This window comes from Suncus etruscus, chromosome 5, assembly GCF_024139225.1.
Source record: "Suncus etruscus isolate mSunEtr1 chromosome 5, mSunEtr1.pri.cur, whole genome shotgun sequence".
Taxonomy (NCBI): Eukaryota; Metazoa; Chordata; class Mammalia; order Eulipotyphla; family Soricidae; genus Suncus; species Suncus etruscus.
The window spans coordinates 112,865,872-112,884,036 of record NC_064852.1 but is presented as its reverse complement, the minus strand read 5'-3'; the positions used below and the strand labels follow the sequence as shown (position 1 = coordinate 112,884,036).

The 18,165-nt window shown below is 46.2% G+C and overlaps 1 protein-coding gene across 1 annotated transcript in view; it reads left to right on the top strand.

Moving 5' to 3' along the window:
* Window positions 1–18,165, top strand: part of NRP2 (neuropilin 2) — a 119,519-nt gene that overhangs the window by 54,165 nt on the left and 47,189 nt on the right. Inside the window, exons 8-10 of the mRNA XM_049773181.1 lie at window positions 12,560–12,704; window positions 14,197–14,546; window positions 16,568–16,712. Of these exons, the coding sequence (XP_049629138.1) occupies window positions 12,560–12,704; window positions 14,197–14,546; window positions 16,568–16,712 (640 nt within the window). The remainder of the gene's footprint in view (window positions 1–12,559; window positions 12,705–14,196; window positions 14,547–16,567; window positions 16,713–18,165) is intronic.

Sequence of the window (18,165 nt, the reverse complement as noted above, 5' to 3'; positions counted from 1 at the left end):
GGCTGTAAATACAGCAGCTGAAGTTTCATGGGTGTGGATAATAATTATAGAGGCAATTATGCACATCCCCAACTTTGGGAGGAACAGGGAGAAAGTTGGGAGGAACGAAAGTTGCTTTTTCCATGATTTTACCCTGGAGAAAATGGGGACAGTTACTGGGATCAGAGCTGCTGGGACAGAAGCTGTTGCCCTGAAATGCCCAGACACAGCCTTTCTCTCCACTGCTCCTCGTTGAGTGCTTGCAACCTCTTGCTGGCTAATGTAACTCTGCTTCCCTTTGATTTCCTTGCAAGACTTTTCTGAAGGCCTTTGTAAGAAGTTGGGACCAGAAGAGTCTTGAAGGGCTGCCAAATGGGTGTCCATTTTGGGGATGGGAGAGTGAAGACAGTTGAGTTTTAGAATCCCACATAGCCAATGATAGAAAGACATGAAGCTTTAATGTGATGTTTGATGATCTCAGAGAAACCTGAGGTTTTGTCTGTCTTCCACAGTTCAGAACTTTAAGTTTCACAGGACAGCAGAAAGGAAACATTCAGACTCTTACAGAGATATGGGAAACTGGGAGTCCTCCTGGGAGGCAGCTGGTCATCACTTGGGGTCTTTCCCTCTTCTTGGCCATTGTGCGTCCATAGGGACAAAGACTTCCTGGCAGTTCTGTTTCTCAATGAAGAAAGATTTTTGGTTTTTTGGGGAGAAACGCTCCATTCCCTGAGTCCCGATGTTGACAAGCCTTGTCCTTTCAGAGTTTGAGCCCCAGCCTCAACTCCTGAGGACAGAGTTGAAAGCTGTTTCCACTTACTTGAATTTGCAGCATTCCTTCTAACAAACAAACAAACACCCCACTTCAAAACCCAGATGGATTTTCAAAACGAAAACATGTCATTGGAAAAAACTATGAGAATGCCAACCCTGCCATGACACTCATAGCAATAAGGGAGGAGAGGCAAGTCCAAAGCTGACCCCAGAGTCTTGGAGTTGTGTGCATCTCATCTCCAATCTGGGCCTGTACCCTACGTGATCTGGGCTGGTTCTCATTGCCACCTTTGCCCTGATGTTTCCAATTGCCCAAGTACAAGAGTCAGTACCCAAATCCTGTTGACAAAAGCATCTCAGTATTTGCAGATAAGAGGCTTGCTACAGAGCTAATGAATAACTTAGAAGCAACTTGTCCTTTTAAGAAACAGCAAGGACCCCTGGGATATTTTCTTGATTCTTTGAAAACCATAGGTCTGGAAGGGACATAATAGGCCCTTCAAACCTTTACTTCATCTGATGGGCCTTACTTCAGCTGCATCCCATAAGTTCTCCTCATCCTCTTTCTTCTCTTAGGGATGCCAATTATTTTTTATTTTTTATTTTTCTGGCTTTGGCTTTTGGGCCACATCTGATGACACTCAGGGGTTACTCCTGGTTATGTGCTCAGAAATCATTCCTGGCTTGGGAGACCAAAGCTGGGATTCGAACTACTCTCCATCCTGTATCCGTTGTGTGCAAGACAAACGCCCTACCACTGTGCTATCACTTCAGCCCCAGGGATGCCAATTCTTTTTCCAAGAAATAACTAAATTAAAAAAATTTGGGGGGCGAGAGTGATAGCACAGTGGTGGGGCATTTGCCTTGTACACTGCCGACCCAAAATGGACTTGTGTTTGATCCCCCAGCATTCCATATGATCCCCTGAACCTGCCAGGAGTGATTTCTGAGTTCAGAGCCAAGAGTAACCCCTGAGCAGCACCAGGTGTGACCCCAAAAACAAAACATCTTTCTTTTTTTTTATAATTATCTTTTTTAAACACCATGATTACAAATATGATTATAGTTGTATGATTACAGTCATGTAAAGAACACCCCCTTCACCAGTGCAACATTCCCACCACCAATTTCCCAGATCTTCCTCCTCCCCACCCCCCCACACCTGTACTCGAGACAGGCTTTCTACTTCTCTCATTCATTCACATTGTTATGATAGTTTTCAGTGTAGTCATCTCTCCAACTGCACTCATCACTCTATGTGATGAGCTTCATGTCATGAGCTGCACCTACCAGCCCTCATTTCTCTTGTCTCTGAGACACTGTTAAAAATGTTTTTCATTTTTCTTTTCTTTTTTTTTAGGGGGGGGGAGCACACCCGGTGGTGCTCAGGGGTTACTCCTGGCTGTCTGCTCAGAAATAGCTCCTGGCAGGCACGGGGGACCATATGAGACACCGGGATTCGAACCAACCACCTTTGGTTCTGGATCAGCTGCTTGCAAGGCAAACGCCACTGTGCTATCTCTCTGGGCCCCATTTTTCTTAAAACCCATAGATGAGTGAAACCGTTCTGCGTCTTTCTCTCTTCCTCTGACTTACTTCATTCAGAATAATAGATTCCATGTACATCCATGTATAGGAAAATTTCATGACTTCATCTCTCCTGACGGCTGCATAGTATTCCATTGTGTATATGTACCACAGTTTCTTTAGCCACTCATCTGTTGAAGGGCATCTTGGTTGTTTCCAGAGTCTGGCTATTGTAAATAGCACTGCAATGAATATAGGTATAAGGAAGGGATTTTTGTATTGTATTTTTGTGTTCCTCGGGTATATTCCTAGGAGTGGTATAGCTGGATCATATGGAAGCTCAATTTCCAGTTTGTGAAGGAATCTCCATATCGCTTTCCATAAAGGTTGTACTAGATGGCATTACCACCAGCAGTGAAAAAGAGTTTCTTTCTCTCCACATCCCTGCCAGCACTGCTTGTTTTTCTTTTATGTGATGTGTGCCAATCTCAGTGGCGTGAGGTGGTACCTCATAGTAGTTTTGATTTGCATCTCCCTGATGATTAGTGATGTGGAGCATCTTTTCATGTGCCTTTTGGCCATTTGCCTTTCTTCTTTTTCAAAGTGTATGTTCATTTCTTCTCCCCATTTTTTTATGGGGTTAGATGTTTTTTCTTGTATAGTTCTGTCAGTACCTTGTAAATTTTGGATATTAGTTCTTTATCTAATGAGTATTGGGTGAATAATTTCTCCCACTCAGTGGGTGGCCTTTGTATTCTGGGCACTATCTCCTTTGAGATGCAGAAGCTTCTCAGCTTAATATAGTCCCATCTGTTTATCTCTGCTTCCACTTGTTTGGAGAGTGCTGTCTCCTCCTTAAAGATGCCTTTAGTCTCAATGTCCTGGAGTGTTTCACCTACATGTTGTTCTATATACCTTATAGTTTCAAATCTGATATAAAGGTCTTTAATCCATTTGGATTTTTACCTTCGTACATGGTGTTTAGCTGGGGGTCTGAGTTCGCTTTTTTGCAAGTGGCTAACCAGTTGTGCCAACACCACTTGTTGAATAGGCTTTCCTTGCTCCATTTAGAATTTCTTGCCTCTTTATCAAAAACTAGGTGGTTATATGTCTGCGGAACCTTCTCTGAGTACTCAAGCCTATTCCACTGATCTGAGGGTCTGTCTTTATTCTAATGCCATGCTGTTTTTATAACTATTGCTTTGTAATACAGCTTAAAATTGGGGAAAGTAATGCCTCCCATATTCCTTTTCCCAAAGAGTGCTTTAGCTATTCGAGGTTGTTTATAGTTCCAAATGAATTTCAGAAGTGTTTGATCCACTTCTTCGAAGAATGTCATGGGTATCTTTAGAGGAATTGCGTTAAATCTGTACAATGCTTTTGGAAGTATTGCCATTTTAATGATGTTGATCCTGCCAATCCATGAGCAGAGTATGTGTTTCCATTTCCGCGTGTCCTCTCTTCTTTCTTGGAGCAGTGTTTTATAGGTTTTTTTTGTATAGATTCTTCACATCTTTAGTCAGGTGACTCCAAGATATTTGAGTTTGTGTGGCACTAATGTGAATGGGATTGTTCTCTTAATGTCCATTTCTTCCCTATCATTATTAGTGTATAAAAAGGCCATTGATTTTTGTGTGTTAATTTTGTAGCCTGCCACTTTGCTATATGAATCTCTTATTTCTAGATGCTTTTTGGTAGAGTCTTTAGGGTTTTCTAAGTAGAGTATCATGTCATCTGCAAATCTTTTTTTTTTTTTTAATCTTCCAGCATAGGTTTAGGATGGCTTCCCCTCATTCTTCCTGCTGTAGCTATTTTGTTTATGGTTCAGAAGATTGGGACAACAGCTCAAACCATTAGCTCTTAATGGGCCCCAGTGTCCAGAAATCACGTTAGGAGCAGCTCATGTCCACGTGGTTGTGTGTGATCAGCAGAGGGCTGGTGACCTTTCCAAACTCCAGACCCACCCATCCCCACCAGCATGCCTCCCTCCCTGAGCTCTGGGAAGAATCTAGTTCCATATGTACGTAATTAGGTTTATACCTTATCCATTTGCCATGGGATGAGCTCAGACCTTTAGCCTCTCCACTAGGAAGCTCAGGGGAAAATTTCATTAGATGTGAGCATGGAACCTTTTCTTTGTTAGCCTCCCAGGGCTGCCTTCCCCTGGCTCCCGTGGGTGCAGAATTGTTTCTGGGAGCTCAGGCCCACCTCTATGGTATGAAATTCCTTGTACTCCCCAAGCCATGGTGCACAGGAGGCCCAATAGGACAAAGCAGAGGAGGAGGGGTGGAGAAGAACAGGAGAATTTGGCTGGGGAGGCCAAGCACCATGGAAGGTCAAAGTCTCTAGATGAGCTGTAGCTTCCCTGCTGCCCAGAGATGCCACAGAAGAGGACAGTCGTGGTTTGCTGCCAGTGCCCCCTCACTTTTGCTCCTTCCTGGCTCTCTCTTTTAGGAGCTCTCCTGGGTATGTGAGACACAGGGCATGGGGTAAAGACCTGCACACCTGAATGGCTCCTTCTATAATCACTAACACTTGATCTTCCTTGAGCCCTTCCTAGCACTCATGCTGTTCTCCTCCGCCCCACTCTCCCCCAAATCCCTGAGTTGCTCTCCCTCTCCCTGTTGCTTCCCTGCCTCCAGCCCTGAAACCCTAATCCTGTTAGTGCACTGTGTTCTCGCTCATCGTCCCACTGGGGGTAACTTAATCCTATGGTGAATCTAAGGCACAGGCAGATGGGGACTGTGAACACCACCCCCACTCCAAAAGAAGCCAGCCTGTGACATGCTCTTCCTCTATCTCTCCTAAACATCTGCAGAGTTGTTGATGGCAAAAATATTCTTTTTGAAGAGAGGAGGCGTGTGTGCTCCTAACAGAATCATTGAAGAGGAGTGCTCCTAACCAAGCAGTTGTGGTGAAGGAACTCTCTTTACTAGCCCTCTTCCCTACTCACCTTTAAATTATATGCATAGTCATATAAGGATGCACTCTTCCAAAGAGATGTATGTGCTCTAAGATAATGAGGAAGTCATATATTCACACACTAGATACATATATCAAGGCATACACATATAAAACAGATACATATATACATACATGTTGGAGCCAGAAGGTAGGGTTTTTGCCTTGCATGTAGCCAACCAGGATTCGTTCCCCGGCATCCCATATGGTCCCCTGAGCCTGCCAGGAGTAACCTCTGAACACCACTGGTTATGGCTCAAAACACACACACATATATACTTTTTTGGTTTTATATATGTTGACTTGAGGCCCTAAAACAAATATATAATATATATAAGACATATTAGATAGATGGATGGATAGATAGATAGATAGATAGATAGATAGATAGATAGATAGATAGGTAGGTAGGTAGGTAGGCAGGCCTGCAAAACTTCTCACATTCCCTAGAATAAAAGCAGCTAAAAAAGAGAAAAACATAATGGTCTTTGAGGAGAAGAGCAAAATGCCAAGAGTGCTTTACAAACAGGCCCCCAAAATGTCCATTACCTTAACATCGTTTTCCCCAGTGCAAAGTCACCCTATCCCTGGGCCTATTTGGCAGAACCAATTAGTTAAACAGGAGAGCACGCATTGATTAACCATTAATTTTTATGCGTAGCCCTGATGGCAGGCTACTGAGAAAATGTGGCGAAGAGAGCAAGAAAATGTGGAGCACCCCTGGGTGCTACAATGAGGAAAAGCCACCTTGTAATTGTTTCTGGGACAGATTTTGAAGACTGGTGACTACCTTCCCCTCATCTCTGTCTGCGGTCCTGCCACCTCTCTTTTCTGCCTGCTTCGGTCTCCTCCTCCCTGAATGTCTGTGCCAAGTAGATTGAAAAGGAGAACTTTGGATGCAATGAAACATTTATTAGTGGAGAGAAATATTTACTTATAAAAAAAAAACAGAAGAAGAAGAAGAAAAGCACATTTCACACACATTTTCTACCTCGGGCGGCCATAGCTTCGCATTGTCTTTGAAACATCCTCCGCCTGCCTTGTAATCCCTGGAGCTGGCTGCATTTGAGATATTTACAGCAAAATAGAAATCAACTGTAGGTCGCACTGTAGGTAATGAAGAGACAGGCATGTGCAGGCTGAATACTGAAGCCTTGCTGGGTGCAAGGCGACAGACAACCTGCTCCTCCCAGCTGACTCGGGAGAAGGTGAAACAGCTGTATGGTGCCTACCATTCAACCTTGCATCACCCTCACTTTCTGGGTGCCTAGGTGCTGAGGGTGGATTGGCACTTACTGGTTTTTAGCAGAGGGGTGTTGGTGTGGCAGGAAATCCCCATACCCACCTGCCTCTGAAGTTGGGCAGGCAGACCTGTTCTCTGTTGTCTCTGCACATTCTTCCAAGGGCACTTCAGCCCAGAGAGATAATACAGATGGGAAGGGATTGCCTTGCAAGCAGCCAATGCCTTGTCAGTTTCTGCACATGGTCCTGGCGCACCTCCAGGAGAGGTCCCTGAGCATTGAGACAGGAGTAAACCCTGAACATTGGCAAATGTGTCCCATTAATTTCCAGCTTGCCCAGGCCTCAGAGGGAGCTGAGACAGAGACATGGGGCATTTTTAGCCTGGCTGCAGCAGACTCAGGGACTGACTTTGTGACTACAGGTGAGCTATCCCAGGGCCAAGGAGATAACTCCCCCAGAAAAGAAAACTAAGGTACTGAAGAAAGGGTTCACAGGCAAAGATGGCTGGGACCAGAAAAGGGAAGCAGAGCAGAAAAGATGTCCCATAGGTCTGTGTTACTTTTTACAACCTATAGTGATTATTTCCTTTTATTTTTGCAAATAATTTTTCAGTCTGTACCTGGGGTCATATACATGGTCAAATTTTTTTTTATTATTATTTTGGGGCCATACCTGGCAGCATTCAGGATTTGCTCCTGGTTCTGCACTCAGAAGTCATTTATGGCAGACTTTGAGGATCAGACCCAGGTCAGCTGCATGCATGGCATGCCTTACCTGTTGTACTATTGCTCTACCCCTCAAAATATTTTTTTTCTTTTCCTTAACAGTTTGGAGGGTAAGGTGGGATGGGGGGATAGATAGACACCAAACTGGGATGTTGGATTGTGGCCAGTTTAATTGGCAGGTGCCTCCCAGTCCCCCACCAAGAAGTACAAATCAGAAAATCCATGGAGTGCTTCTGTTTTCCGATATGGTCACCCTGAAAATAAAACAGAGGTCATAAGAATCAATTGGGAAGTGATGTTTAGAATGCAATGAGATACCAAATGGAGTATCCAAACGACTTTGAGTCCCAAATTGGTTTTTTTTTTTTTTATTCAGACATGGTTTACAGAGATGTATGCACTTTAAGAGATCTTTATGTGCAATATGGCATACTTCTTAAAACAAATGACTTGGGTTCTTTTTTTCTTTTCCTTTATTTTTTTCTCTCAGTAATCTTGGTGTATACATGCATGCAATGACAGCATAATCAACAACTCTGAAGAACATTAGGGTCACCTTGGATGTTTGTGCTCCTGGGCCTCATTTGGGTGGTAAAGCAACATATTAGCATTTTACTTTTAAAATTAGCAGAAGCGTGCACCGGCTGTGGGATGCAGCTTTTCAGGCAGATGTTCCACTGTGATTATCATGCTTGCTGCAAGCTTGTCTGGGTGTACCATACGCCAGAAAGCCAGAGTTTCCTCAGCATTGGGACCCCTCGCTGGGAAGGAAGTTCAGTTCGGGCCTGGAGGTAGAGCCTGGGATTCAGTGGCTTTCAGACCTCGAGGGCCAGAGAGATGGTCAATGAGTAGGATTCAGTCCACAGCACCACATATGGTCCCCTACTCCCCTGCCAGGAGTGTCCCCTGCACACAGCTGAGTGACACACCAAATAAGAATCCTAACAAAGACCCATTTGCGAATTGTGGTGTAGCTCTAGTGCTAACATCTGCGCTGGGTGTGGTGCAGACGTTGGAGCCAGCAGGGAGGCCTGGAATACGTGAGTGTCTTATCTGCAGGCTGTTATTGACTTGATTTTCCTGAAGAAGAAACCAATAAAGATATCTAAGGTTTATTGATTTGCCTATAGTGATTCCGTCCGTGACTTGGCAGGGAGTATGGAATCAAACCAATTTCCTGGCACCGTTTTCCATGCTTACCTTGCAGTGCCCAGATTGGAAATCAGGCAGCAGCCCTCTCTGAGAATTTGATCAGAAAACCTATGATGGGTGATTCTAAAACCACAGAAACATTGAGAAAGTCATAGCGATGTATAATATATGATAGCATTTCCCAGCTATAAATAGGCAGAGGCAGAAAGAAAAATAGAGACCTTGTAAATCCATCAGGTCAGGAGAAATAGAGGCTGCTTAAATATTTTATTAAAAATGGATTTTCATCAATCGCACTTTGATATCATTGGGCGAGAGACGATCCATAAGGGCTAAGGTGTTGTTCTTCATTGCTCTGTTATTTATCACTTGAACTGTTTTTGAACCAAAAACATCTGCAGGGTATAGTTTCCCCTCAAGGAAAGCTGTCCCCACTGAGCCCCATTTGCAGTATCTGAAAATTCACAGCCTTTGGCCCTTAAGACACTTGGGCTGGAAGGGACAATGAGTAGCCCAAAGGCCCTATTACAAAGTGACCTCCCTGAGAGTAATTCAATTCTCCAGTTAGATGGGTAAAGAAGGTTCTAGACTCTGGGCCTTAGAAAGGACTTGACATAGCAGCTAAGGTAGCCCCTCTCCAAACACAGGAGGAAGAGGAGCAGGGGAGATGGAGGTGTTTGCTGTTTGCTTATACCAAGATTCTCATGAGCAGAGACCATCTCCTGTCTCAGTGGCATTGGGGTTTGGTCCCCATTGTACCCTTACTGGGTGGTGTGTTGAAAATATAATAAAGCAAGAGAGTGTCACCTCAGCAAAAATACCAAAGACTCAAGGTAGGCAGGAATCTGCACTCGGCCAAAGGCAAGTAAGAAACCGAGCAAAAAAGTCATTTCAAAAACAGGAAGGATAACTGGGGGTCACGTTGGCACAACCTCACCTTGGGTTTTAGGGTTCTGGGGCTGGGAGAAAAGCAAACACAATGCAATGGCTGAATATAGAGATACCAGATAGATGCCTCCGATTGGAAAATGGGAGAATGGGGGAGGTCTCCCTGTCAGGCTTTTGCTACTGTTAGTGCAATTTTGGGGAGACTCAGGCAAAACCTGTATCCACATGCAACCACAGAAAAGCTGGGCCTTCCTCAATGTGCCCATATGTGCACTCACATGTGTGTGTGCTCACCCAGACCCACAAGCTACTGTGCTCTCGTTCCTGCCAGCATACCAGATGCCATCCAGAGACACTGAGGGTGCCTGGCAGAGGGGAGAACAGAGATATTTCCTGGCATTGCCTGCTGAGACTGAGCAAGGAAGGGGTTAGAAAAGATAAAACAAGCTTGTAAGGGTTGCTACGATTCTCAGCTGTCCCAGGGTGGGTGTGTACTGGGATTGGCCACTGTGTTTGAGTTCAGAGCCATGAAATACTCCAATGATGTGTTGGCAAGGCAAACCCAACCCCTATAACCCCCATTTTCCATGGTCTTCGCACTCCCATCTATTGATGGGGTCACATATAGCTTCAGTCAACATCCTTGAGGAACAGGCCATAGGGCCCTCCTGCTGCTTTTAGCACCATGGAATTGAACAGTTAGTTCTGCCTCCACAGCTTCCCTACCAAACAGAAGCACATTCAAAAACAAACAGGAAGCTTTTACTCATGCTGACTGCTAGGAACGGGGCAAATGCTTGTTCTCAGGAGCCAGTTCCTCTATCCCTCCATCAGCCTAGAAGCTGAGTAAAGTGCCAAGGAGACTAGACTTCAGTTTTCTATTTCTCTTTTCCAATATCTTGTTGGAAATAAATCTCCCAGAGGTGTAGGAACCTTCTCCGCTTCCCTCTGCACATCTCCCGGGTGTCCTGTCCCCAGCTGCTATTACCTTGCTCTTTCTCCATTCTTGATTTGTCTCAGTGCCCCCTTTGGTAGTGCTCATGAAACAAGCAGATCCAGCCTGGGAAAGGGAAGGGTCCAGCTTCTCTCTATCTGTCTGTGCTCAGACACATTGGCCAGAAGTACTTCTATAATCAGGTTTAGCTCCAAGGACAAGGGAATTAAACTGAGGATGGAGAACACCAATATATAGCTCACTTCCTCCTTCCCTCTGTCCTCAGCAGGCCAATCTCCTCATTTTGTTGCCAAATGTAAGATGTCTCATCCATGCCACCCACCCCAGCCACACTCTCTGGGGTGTGAACATGCTTTTAAGATGCCTCTTAACTTTTGACTCCAGCGAGAGGGTCATTGAAGGCCCAAGGATGACAAATGGTGGGGTCCTAATAAGAGTTTATGGGGGACAAAAGGCCTAATTTGTGATGAGCGCTGAGCTTCTGGAATGTTCTTTGCGGCTGCCAGGAGCATTCTAATGTTGGGTGTGTGTGAACATCACCCAGAGGCCACTCTCCTTCATCCAAGCCCTGCTGGTTGACCTGCGAGCCATGAGCAGAGACTCTGTGGTTGTTTGGAAGAAGATGAGGATCTTTGTGAGCAGCCTGAGCCTATAGCCCCCACATATGGCCAGGGCTTTGTTTCTTCACTTTTATTTATTTTTTTAAATTAATTGCTCTATTTACATGTCATAGTTATGAGGTTGTTCATAATACAGTTAGCTATTTTTTTACAGTTGCAAAGTCGTTCATAATTAAGTTTTAGTCATACAGTGTCCAACACCCTTCACCAGGGCACATTTCCTGCCACTAATGCCCCTAGTTGCCCTCCTGCCCTCCTCTGCATATCTTCTCTCTCTCTCTCTCTCTCTCTCTCTCTCTCTCTCTCTCTCTCTCTCTCTCTCTCTCTCTCTCTCTCTCTCTCTATTTCTCTCTCTCCCTCCTCTTTTTCTTTTTTTTCCTTTTAGGCACCTAGGAACCATGGTTTGCAGTACTATTACTGAAGGGTACCGTGCATATCATTTTCCCTCCTTCCAGCACCCAGTTCTTATCCATAGTAATTAATCTTTCCAACTCTCATTGTCATAGTGGTTTCTTCTTTGCCCTAACTGCACTCCCTACCCTTTGTGGCAAGCTTCCTACCATGAACTATTCCTCCTTAGATGAAGATAGGATACTTCTCTGCCCAGGCTTCTCAGGGAGACTTAGAGAATGTTTCTGACCTCCTAAATGGTATTGTAGACATAACAGTGTTGACATTGTCTCGATCAAAGGTATTTATGTGGACTGGCTTTTTGTGCTTCCCGTCGCAGCCCCGTCAAGGCCCAGACACCTGTGTGTTTTAGGTGTCAAGAACAGAAGCATCCAGTTCCCTTACTCAGAAAAAATTGCTTATACTGCAGAATCAGTTGCAAGCAGACTTACAGGCACTTGGTAGTTACAGCCACAACAAGTCTGAATCCAAAGTGATGGTGAGTGGGTGTTTCTCTCTGCCCTGACTTAGGAACACCAAGAGAAATTTAAAGTACTTCTCTGGCTACTTTTATTTTTTTAAGGGATAGCATTAAGTGAAAAAAGCCAAAGGTCCATCTGGCAGTTATTGATTTGGGCCATCTGGTAAGGCCAGACTGGTGCCTACCACATTGGGTGAAAGCTTCTCCCAAAAGCCTTTCCTCCCAGAAGAGACGCCTGAGTCAGATGGGGTCTGGGATGGCTGGGTTTCAGGATGAAGTTGGGACGAGTGTGAGATGAGACTGGAACAGAATCTGGAGGACTCATCCGCCAGCAGAGCCCAGAGAGTATTGGCTGACATGAGAAATTGATGAATAGTTGGTCCTCTCACCCTCTGGTCATGGTTCAGGAGACCTAAGTCCTCACCAGAAACAAGGCAAAGCACTTTGCAATGATAAAATTCCATTTCCCCCTTGAGAAAGAGAGTTGAGGCTTGCAAGGGAAGGGACATCTACTTTGAGAGCCTTAAAAGGCATTTCCACTTGGGATACGTTTTTTTTTCCTTTTTTCTCTCAGCTTCTCAAAGTGGTTTTCTTTTCAAGATAACTTCTACTGCTTTCTCTCAGCCCAGAGACAAAATTTTCCTTCCTTTCTATAAGAGTTTGGGTGAGGACTCGCTTACAGTTCTTGAGCTAAAAAAGCAGCATGAGAAATTCCAAATAGCTCTTCATGGTCTTTCTGAAAAGGAGGACCCAAGCTGCCAACACATTGATTCTTCACATGCTGGAGGGAAGTAAAATTCACCAGCACTTCACCATGGGGCTGTCCACAGCAGCTGAGCACTGTCATTCCCTGTCTCCATTACAGATCTTCCAGGCCAACACCAACACAATGGAAGTGGTGACCAATAAGCTTCATGCACCACTATTAACAAGGTTCGTCAGGATCCGGCCACAGACCTGGCACTCAGGCATCGCCCTGCGTCTGGAACTCTATGGCTGTCGCATTACAGGTGAGGGGAGAGTTGAGGGCCTTGTGGCCTCCTCCATTTCCACTTCCCAGCACCCTGCAAATTGTAGCATTTTACCTCAAGGACTTCCTGGAAAGGATGGTGCCAGACTGCATATCCTTTCAGAGTTTTCCTTACTTCCATCCACCCAATAAACTCATTAATCTGTCCTTATTTTTTTTACTGACCTTTGCTGCCTTATAGCCTGGTCACCAATGCCTTTTTGACCACCTGCAGAGCTTTTCTCTGCAGAGGGATGATAGGATAAGGCCAAGAGTGAAGATAGGGGCCAAAGTGGTGGTGCAGTGGTAGGGCACTTGCCTTGTATGTGGCTGGCCTAGGATGGACTGATTTGATATCCCAGTGTCTTATATGGTCCCCCAAGCCAGTAGCAGTTTCTGAGCACAGAGCCAGGAGTAACTCCTGATTGTTAGCAGGTATGGCCCAAAAACCAAAATCCACCAAAAAAAGAAAAAGATAAAAAAGAGTGAAGATGGCTTTTTTTGGCTGAACTGAAGCCGAGACTTTGGCTTCAGTCTCATCCACAAAATAAAGCTTAAAAATAAAGCTTAAAAAAAAAAGACTTAAAAAAAAAAAAGAGTGAAGATGGCTCAGTCACAGAGTGGGAGACCTGGGCTTAATTCCTCAATAAGGTGCTAGGAAACTGACTCCAGTGATGGGGTATCAGAAAGGACTCCTTTTTGGAAGGAAAGCCAGGTGCTTTGGGAAGGAGTGGCCAAGGGAATCCCATGACCGTGGACGATAGCTTCAAACTTGGAGGTTAGCATTTCTGATGGGGCAAAGATAGGATTTCTCTGAAATAGAGTGCAAGGAAATGAGAATTGCATATGGGGAAACTAGACTTTAGGCTGGGGAAGCACTGAGAAAGCCAGAACAAGTCCTGGTGGAGCAGGAGCGATAGCACAGCTGGGAGGGCATTTGCCTTGCATGCAGCCAATCCAGGTTTGACTCCCAGCATGCCACAGGGTCTCCCAAGCATGCCAGCAGTGACCCTTGCGTGCAGAGTCAGGAGTAATGCCTGAGCTTCGCTGTGTGTGGACTCAGGAATATGTACATTCCCTGAAACAATGCTCAGCTGAGCCCCCCTCTATCACTGTGGGATATAGGGTGTTCTGGTATCATTGATCAGAATGGAAGCAGGAGAGACTGCGGTAAATTGGGCACTGTGCAGTGAACTTTTAGAGCTCAGAGAAGAGACAAATATGGCTACTTAGCCTCCTTGACTACTAGGTAAACTGAGGCACACAGCAATTCTATCTGGGGACACAGGTCCTAAATAAGCCCATGTCAGTGCAAACATGTACTCAGACAGTCTGCACCCTGGCCAGAGCTGACCATGGTCTTGCAGATCAAGTTCTTCCCATGGTTGGGCACCCTGTCTCCCAAGACCTGTCCCGCCTGCTTTTCCACATGATCCTTGGGGTGCCATCTCCCCAGCGGCATGCAAACTCATGTCCCCCCTGCTTGCCCACAGATGCCCCGTGCTCCAATATGCTGGGGATGCAGTCGGGTCTCATCACCGACTCCCAGATCTCAGCATCCTCCACCCGCGAGTATCTCTGGAGCCCCAGTGTCGCCCGCCTGGTCAGCAGCCGCTCGGGCTGGTTCCCCCGGATTCCACAGGCCACGCCGGGTGAGGAGTGGCTGCAGATAGACCTGGGAGCACCCAAGACTGTGAAAGGGGTCATCATCCAGGGTGCCCGCGGGGGAGACAGCATCACCGCTGTGGAAGGCCGGGCATTCGTGCGCAAATTCAAGGTGGCCTACAGCCTCAACGGCCAGGACTGGGAATCCATCCTGGATCCTAGAACCCAGCAGCCCAAGGTAAGTGGTTCCTGGGAGGCCTGGGGCCCATCCTCCCCATAGGAAGAGTGGGTTGGGGGTGTCAATCTTCTTCTCATCTCATACAGTCCCCCACTAGTCCCAGAAAGCAGTAGGGCCAACTGCACCCAAGACCAGCTTTCAACCTCAAGTTCCATCTTGATCCTTATACTATATCTAGAAGGTTCTTCCTATCTTCTCCCACATCATAGATGGGGACTTTGACAGTCACAAGGTAGCCAGGGCCTCACAGGTCACAACAGGGCTCAGGTACTGTATCTAAGGAGACTCCCCCTGCCATTACCTGTTAGATTAACCAGTTTCCATCCTATTCAGGAAATGCTTGTTACTCATTGCACGGAAGCACCTTTGGATGGAAGCATCCTTTGAATTGGTCTTTTACCCTACCTGTTCTCTGCCTCAGAGTGTGGTGTCAGCTTATTTTCCCAGTTACCTGTTGAGGTTGCAGTTTGTTTCCTACTCTCGTCCTTTCAAGTAGTCTGTGTTGGATATGAGGAGAAGCTTACAGTCTTATCATGCACTGGTGTCTGAGTTTTTCATTTGTGAGAATCCTGCTTCTGACAAAGCATAGTGGGACTCAGAGTTTTTTGGCAGAGTTACCATTTGCAGAAGCAGAAGCATATTGTTTTCCTCTAATGAGATTATCAACAACCCGTTAATTAGCAATTTTTACCCAAATGGGTGAATTAATTGTTACTGGTTATTCCAACACAGACCTAGATGTTAGCCCCCACTCACCTCTGCCTTCCCAAGATGTTATTGCCCCCTTGGAACCTCTTCCAGGTTAGTCTAGAAATCTGGACAGGTATCCCAAGAGTATGTGGGTTTTAAAGGCTTAATTCTAGAAATGAAGGAGCAGCATCCCCAAAACAATACTCCTTCTGAATGTGGCCAGACTGCTTCAGGTTCTCCTAGCCCCGTTGGTACCAAGACCTCTGTTTTTCCCCTTTTGTTGAGCAGTTGTTCTGTCCCGAACACTTATACTTTCACAGTGACTCGGGACAATTCCCAAGCACAATTCCAGACTGGAGTGGCCCCATGCTCAGTAACCATTTTCCAAGGATGGAGTGGTTTTTGGACCAAGGGTTCTGGACAGAGAGGTGTGTATGGGGACTGACCCTTGCTCCTCCAGACCCATCCAGGGTCCTGGGAAGGGCTGTAGTCTTAGCCTGGTTGTATCTCTGGCTTTTTCACCGTGCTCCCCTTTTAGAATTGAGGACTCAAACCATCCTACCTAATGAACTGTTCTTGCAGCCTTCTGGATGCACATCATACACAGCGCTGGGCTGTGCCCACACCAGCAGTTCCTTAAGACATGGTACTGGGGGAAGTGCACCATTCGCATCAGTTAGGTGAAGTCAGTACTTTAGGTGAAGTCTCTCAATCAGTACTTAGAAGATCTGAAACACCTCTGCTGATTTTCAGCCAACCTGGCAGTGGTTCAGGGAGAGAGTCTCTACCATGCTGAGAATCTCCGGGGTCACCCAACAGTGCATGAGTCTGGGCATTCTGAAGACTTTCAGGGCACTGCTGAGGACAAGGATGAGCCTAGAGGTCAGGCAATCTTTTCAGATTTTTGTGATCTGAAAAGCAGCAGCCAAGTGTGTCTTCTCCGTGGAGATATGAGCCCTGGGGTGAAACCCATTTTCCTAATTAGCAGGCAATGACCTGTCAGGCAGGGGACCCAGACTCCCGTTCTTCTCTGGTCTTCTCATGCACATTTAAAGTCTGGTTTCCCAGCCCTTGGTCTCAGTACTTGGATGGAAGAGATAATCCAACAAAGGCCCCTTCCACCCAACTTTTCATTTTCTCATTTTAGGGTCCCTTGTCACCTTCCACTTGACTCAAAGTCATTTGGAACCGAGCTTGCATGAATGATACAGGCCAGTCCCCGAGAGTTGACCCTGAGCTGTGTTCTGAGAGAAGTGGGGAGAAAGGGAGAAAAGGAGAGAGGGAGATGGTCTCACCCCCAGAAAGGACTGAGTGCCCTGTATTCCCTACAGCTGTTTGAAGGGAACATGCACTATGATACCCCTGACATCCGAAGGTTCGATCCTATTCCCGCCCAGTTCGTGAGAGTGTACCCTGAGAGGTGGTCCCCAGCGGGGATTGGGATGCGGCTGGAAGTCCTGGGCTGTGACTGGACAGGTAAGGCCTCCTACTCCTCGCCCCAGCTCCCCACCACTTGCTCATTCCCAGGCTGCCTGTGAGGGGCTAAGCCAGACCCTCAAACAACAGGGTGCTCTGGGGGTGCCATCATCCTCCCAAAGAAGCTCTATCCCTTAAGCACCCCCTTACAACCCACCCAACACCCTTCTACCTGCTCCTCAAACCCCCAACTCCTGGTACACTGCTGCCTCTGGTCTTGGCAATTCCTCAAGATCTACATTGTTGGGGGGTTTTTTGTTTGTTTTATTTATTTTATTTGTTATTTTTTCAAAGGGATCATTTCAGTCCCCCACCCCGAGTCTCTCAAAAACAAATCCTAACCACACACCACCCACCCAAATTCAATTAGACCCTGATCTTCAGACCAGAGGGCTGTGGCTGTTGATTTAGGGAAGAGAAGGAAAAAAAAAAAAACCCTCATGATAATAAAGTAATCGGTTTATGTCTGAATCTGGCCTCCAGATGTCCCTGGCGGAGACCTCATTTTCGTGTGGAAGCCACATCTGTAAAAGGCATCTTTCTCCTCAGGAGGGATGAATGCTCAAGAGCAAAGGGGTTGGGGTTCTTCTGAAAGGGCAGCAGGAGCAGGGAAGCCTCTACCCCCAGGCGGCCTGGCTAGACAGAGGTGTCCCAGGAGCAGACCTGCCCTTTCTGGGTCCCTGGAAAGGGTCTGCCCTGAGGAAAGGGTCTAGTTGGCATTCCTGCCCCCTGCCCTCTGCAGAGCTGGCACTAGCCTATCCTGGTGCTTTCCTCGCTGCCTGCCAAAGTTACTGTAGAGTCCAGCCCAGGGACTCAAGATGTTTCTGACTAGTGCCTATAAAGTTCAAGCAGTTTTTTCATGACTGGAAAAATTTCACATGCACACATATGTTCATGTGTGTGTGTGCAGTAGAGCATTCTTAGGCCTGCACCCCTCAGACAGACTGGTGTGGTTAGGTTCTGATTCAGCATAACCCCAGCCATGTGACTTTAGCCCCTCTACTTTTAGGGTATCTTAGCTGAGAAAGTGGGGAAGATGATCACCAGCTAGATTCCCCTCTGGGTTGTAAGAAACAATTCAGTGAAATAATGAAGATATAGTTCTGACTGGAGATACTGTATAAAGAAATAACTATACTGACTCTGAAGAAACTTGTTGTCATACATAAATATTTGAGTGGGGGGTCCCCAATGTTGTGCTCTGAGCAAGCTCTGATTCTTAGAAAAATGCAACTCATGACTCACTACATGAATTTATCCAACTCCTAAAGAGATGGGGACAGAGAGCTTAGGGAAAAACACTGATCTAAGCCAGCTTTTTTGCACAAGTGGGGAGACTGAGTCCCAAAGAGAGGAAGTTCCTCTCTGGCTGGCTGGTTTCCACCTCCCTCCTGCCCTGTGCTGAGTATTTCATCTCCCACCTGTTCTGACCCAACACTAGAGCCAGTGGGGC